Below are 4945 nucleotides of genomic sequence, written 5' to 3'. Positions count from 1 at the left end.
CCTGTAATCCCAGCACTTTGGGAGGCCGAGGCGGGCGGATCACGAGGTCAGGAGATCGAGACCATCCTGGCTAACACGGTGAAACCCCGTCTCTATTAAAAATACGAAAAATTAGCCGGGCGTGGTGGCGGCGCCTGTAGTCCCAGCTACTCGGGAGGCTGAAGCAGGAGAATGGCGGGAACCCGGGAGGCGGAGCTTGCAGTGAGTGGAGATTGCGCCACTGCACTCCAGCCTGGGCGGCAGAGTGAGACTCTGTCTCAAAAAAAAACAAAGTTGTTCCCTTTCATTTAAAAATAAAGAAGTTTAAAGCGGGCCGTGGTGGCTCATGCCTGTAATCTCCGCACTTTGGGAGGTCAAGGCAGGATAATTGCTTGAGCCCGGGAGTTCAAGATCAGCCTGGGCAATATAGGGAGACCCTGTCTCTACAAAAAATAAAAATAAAATTAGCTAGGTGTGGTGGCACATGCCTGTGGTTCCAGCTACTCAGGAGGCTAAGGTGGGAGGATTGCTTGAGCCTGGGAGATTGAGGCTGTAGTGAGCCATGTTTGCATTATTGCACTCCAGCCTGGATGGCAGAGTCAGACCTTGTCTAAAAAAATGAAAAAAGTTGAGGTCCCAGTTCCGGATTGAGAAAGAATGTCCCAAGATTATAGGAATTCCTGATATTTTTTCCCATGGGCTCAGTGAAAACAAGAAACTTTTTTCTCTATCGGTAATTACATCAAGCCCATTCCCTTGGGCCATAGGAAGTGATAAATTCCTTCTTTAGAATTCACAGGGCCATAAACGCATCACACTCAAATTCACATGAAATTCCATCATGAATCCTATTTTGTGCAGTGAGCAAAGATGGTCCTGGTTAACTCTTTATACATCCAAAAGCTAGTTTTCACTTTCAAAGAAGGGAGGCACCTGTTTTTGTTTTGTTTTGTTTTGTTTTGAAAATTAAGGTCTTGGCCTGACCCAAGGCAGATAGCTGCGTCTTTAACTTTCCATGGTTATCTGACGGTATTAAGGAAAGACAGAAACTAGAGTAACCCAGCATCCAAACAAAACTGGGAATGGGCTGGGCGTGGTGGCTCATGTCTGTAATCCCAACGCTTTGGGAGGTTGAGGTGGGTGGATCTCTTGAGCCCAGGAATTTGAGACCAGCCTGGGCAACATGGTGAAACACCACCTCTACAAAAAATACAAACTAGCTGGACGTAGTGGCACACATCTGTAGTCACAGCTACTAGGGAGGCTGAGGCAGGAGGATCCCTTGAGCCCCAGGAGATCAAGGCTGCAGTGAGCCGTAATCACACCATGGCACTCCAGCCAGGGCAACATGGTGAGACCCTGTCTCAAAACAAACAAACAAACAAACAAAAAAACAAACAACCCCCCTCCCCCCCAAAAAAAACTAGGAATGTTGTCCCTCATTCAAAGAGGAAGAGGACAGTATTGACCATCCATAATTAAACCCTGGGTCAGAGTGGAAGGATATGGAGTGGGGACAGACAACATGACAAGTGTATTCAGTGTGCTTTGACAAGAAGGGTGCCGTGGTGACCACCCCTCCCCTGGGAAAAGGTAGCTGGCTGATCTGAGCCCAGCCTTCATCCTTACCCATGGTCACTCGCTGTACTTGCTTGGTGAGTGAATCCCACCGGCAAAGCTTTTTTGCAGGAATGTCTACGAAGAGCAAAGAGTCGGATGCTTCCTCCCATACTGGAGACTCACCGCACCGGCAGTTCTCCGGCAAAACACACTCAATCTTAATGGAAGACATGGTCGCGGGGGAGATCTATTGAAGGTAACAGAGGTGAGTGAAAGGTCATCGCACAGAACAAATATAGTAAAACACCTGGCTAAGAACTGGCAAGGCTGGATACACTTCCCCCAGATCAGAAGAGGATATGCAATGTGACAGGGAGAGACACATGTAGGCAAAAGAAAAGAGCTGATAACAGAGACCATGAAACATCTTCAACCAACTTACCAGTGACGTGCTTCTCAAATGATCTTTCAAAAAGAGAACAAAAAAGCGACACCCTGACCTCCACTCCTCGGTGTTTGTGATCCTCAGAGAACTGGCTGTTGAAATAGTGCAAGGCTGCCCTTTATGTCAATACCCCGGGGCCCCAGGGCGGGTCAGGGAGCCGGTAGTTTGTTCATTGGCGGCCCTTCTGGGTGTCTGCAGGGCACTTTCTGCTCCCCCCCTTCTGTTGATGCTGTTGAGCCCCTTCTTTGAGGGTGCAGAGGCCAGGGCCCTCCACACCTGCATTTTTCTGAGCTGTTTTACTGATTTATTTTTCTTCTCTGTGTGGTTGATTTTTATGAACTGCATTTTTAGGACTATGTTCACCCCAATGAGAACTCGCTGAATTCGAACTAACACGCATTTTCCAACGCAGACCATGGAAGGAGTGGAGAAAAGGACAGCATTGAACCACCCTGGCAGGAACTGACAGCCCTTCAGTGATTTCTTGCTTCCCAGGAAGACACCGTGCCAGTTTGGCAAGGAGTGTTGGACTCCACAGGAGAGGAACATTCTATGCTGGGACTTTAGGCCAGAGACCATGACCAGCGAACTGGGAGAAGACAGAAAAATTATCTGAAAAGGAGAAAAAATCAGATAAGAATCCCATGTGGGAGAGGAAAGACAGGCAACTTGCAAGAGCAATCTTTTCTTTCTGTACCTCTGCCCTGAGTAGGCGGTTTCCAGGAATGATCCACACTGCCTGCATTTGTCAGGCACACGGGCTCAGGCCTGTAATCCCAGCTCTTTAGGAGGCTGAGGCAGGAAGATTGCTTGGACCCAGGAGTCTGGGACCGATGTGGGCAACATAGTGAGACCCTGACTTTACAAAACAACAAAAAATTAGCGAGTGTAATGGCACATGCCTGTGGTCCTAGCTACTCGGGAGGCTGAGGTGGGAGGATCATTTGAGTCTGGGGGATGGAGGCTGCAGTGAGCCGAGATTGTGCCACTGGATTCTAGCCTGAGCGACAGGGTAAGACTCCTTCTCAAAAACAAACAAACAAACAAAAAACAAAAAAACTAGAAAAACCAAAAAACCAAAACCAAAACAAACAAAAAAACCCACAGCCCAAACCAGTCCCAAATACAAAGTGTCCGCATCTGCAGCAGCATTTGGAATGTTTTTTGGCTATTAAAAATGGGCTCAGGCCGGTGCCAGTGGCTCGTGCCTGTAATTCCAGCACTTTGGGAGGCCGAGGTGGGAGGATCATTGAGGTCAGGAGTTTGAGACCAGCCCAGGCAACATGCTGAAAGCCCCTCTCTACAAAAAATACAAAAAATTAGCCCGGCTTAGTGGTTCAAGCCTGTGGTACTAGCTACTAGGGAGGCTGAGGCTGGAGAATCGCTTGAACCTGGGAGGAGGAGGTTGCAGTGAGCCAAGATTGGGCCATGGCACTCCAGCCTGGGCCACAGACTGAGACCTTGTCTCAAAAAAAAAAAAAAAAAAAAAAAAAGGGAGGGGGCGGGCAGTGTTCAGACTCCAAAGGCCTTCATCCTATCAGTCTTAGATAAGGCTCAAGATCAGAGGCAGGAGTTTTGCAATAGCGACTTTTAACCCCATGCTCCCTCATAGAAGCCAGTGGGGAGGGGACAGGGGAGCCAAATGTTCCATTTAGGTCCGGCCCGTGGCCACAAAAGGGGTGGCTGGGCAGCAGGGAGCGGGGACGGGGGCGTCAAGCGCCCGAGCTGCCCCCGGGGTACCTGTGCGGGTGAGAGGCCTCCACAACAGTCTGGTAGAGCCGCTGGGGCCTCGGGCGACGGTGACGGCGACAGTGACAGAGAGGCCCTGGGAATCTGAAGGTTGAGCCTGCCTCGTCCCTGGCACAGGCTTTGCAGAGGGCGCACCAGCCAGCCTGGTTGAAAGGGCCCGGGTTCCCGGGTGGGCACAGGGCAGTCAGTCTCCTACTGGCTGCCCCCGATCGGGAGATTGGGACGGGAGGAGCGGGTCTGGCTCTGTTGTCGCCGGGGCCTTTCCTTTCCAAGGAGGGGGCGGGGAGGCCGTCCTGGCTCGGCACTCGCCAGGCTGGAAACTTCTCAGGCGGCTCGAAGATCAGGCAGCGGGCCGAGGAGAGGGGAAACGCCTCCCGGGACCCGGCGGCTTGGTAGGTGGATGGCACGGGCCTGGGACCCCGCCCCGTCCCCGTCCCTGTACCCCGCGGCTGGAAGAATCCTGCAAAGCCGCCCCTGGCAGGCACGGGGATGGTGGGTACAGGCTTACGGCCCAGTGAACCTGAGCTTTGGAGTTTGGACGAATAGCTAGTTTACCACTTACTTCAACCAAAAAAAGTTGTTAAATGCCGAACAGAGAGAGACTGGGAGGGTTAAACCCAAACAGGTTAAAAAGGAAAGAACAAAGCTCCTCTCCATCCTAGTGGAGAAGACCCTGGCGGCTGAAGGCCAACTCTTGCAAAAACTTTTTTGGTGGGGGAAGAGGAAAGGCTCGATTTCATTTTCAAATCATATGGAAAACACATTCCTCAACGGCACGCAGCTCCACAACCCCATTCTCAGCCTAAATGTGTTCCTGGTTCTGCCATCTGACGGTACAGGCTTTCTCTAAATAACCCACATTAAAAAAAAAAAGAGCCAGGATCAGCACAGTGGTTCAGGCCTGTAATCTCAGCACTTTGGGAGGCCGAGGTGGGTGGATCGCTTGAGCCCAGGAGTTTGGGATGAACCTGGCAACAAAGGGAGACTTCGTCTCTACTAAAAATTAAAAAAAAATCCCCAAAAACGAAAAACAAAAAAATACTGGCCGGGCATGGTGGCTCACGCCTGTAATCCCAGCATTTTGGGAGGCTGAGACAGGCGGATCACCTGAGGTCAGGAGTTCGAGACCAGCGTGACCAACATGGTGAAACCCTGTCTCTACTAAAAATACAAAATTAGCCGGGCGTGGTGGCACATGCCTGTAATCCCAGC

At 50.9% G+C, this 4945-nt stretch overlaps 1 protein-coding gene across 3 annotated transcripts in view; it reads right to left on the bottom strand.

Moving 5' to 3' along the window:
• The window catches only part of RGN (regucalcin), a 21295-nt gene extending 17236 nt beyond the window's left edge, over positions 1–4059 (bottom strand). For 2 of the 3 annotated variants that reach the window (XM_011982828.1, XM_011982829.1), the window contains exons 1-3: positions 3725–4059; positions 1982–2596; positions 1609–1786 (exon numbers count right to left, since the gene is read on the bottom strand). In XM_011982828.1, coding sequence (XP_011838218.1) covers positions 1609–1771 — 163 coding nt within the window. In that variant the 5' untranslated portion in view covers positions 1772–1786; positions 1982–2596; positions 3725–4059. The remainder of the gene's footprint in view (positions 1–1608; positions 1787–1981; positions 2597–3724) is intronic. The other variant, XM_011982827.1, reaches the window with a different exon arrangement.
• Between the last annotated feature and the right edge of the window lie 886 nt (positions 4060–4945).

This window comes from Mandrillus leucophaeus, unplaced genomic scaffold (genome assembly GCF_000951045.1).
Source record: "Mandrillus leucophaeus isolate KB7577 unplaced genomic scaffold, Mleu.le_1.0 Scaffold243, whole genome shotgun sequence".
Classification (NCBI taxonomy): Eukaryota; Metazoa; Chordata; class Mammalia; order Primates; family Cercopithecidae; genus Mandrillus; species Mandrillus leucophaeus.
The sequence above is the reverse complement of the archived record's forward strand: the minus strand, read 5'-3'. Positions and strand labels throughout refer to the sequence as shown.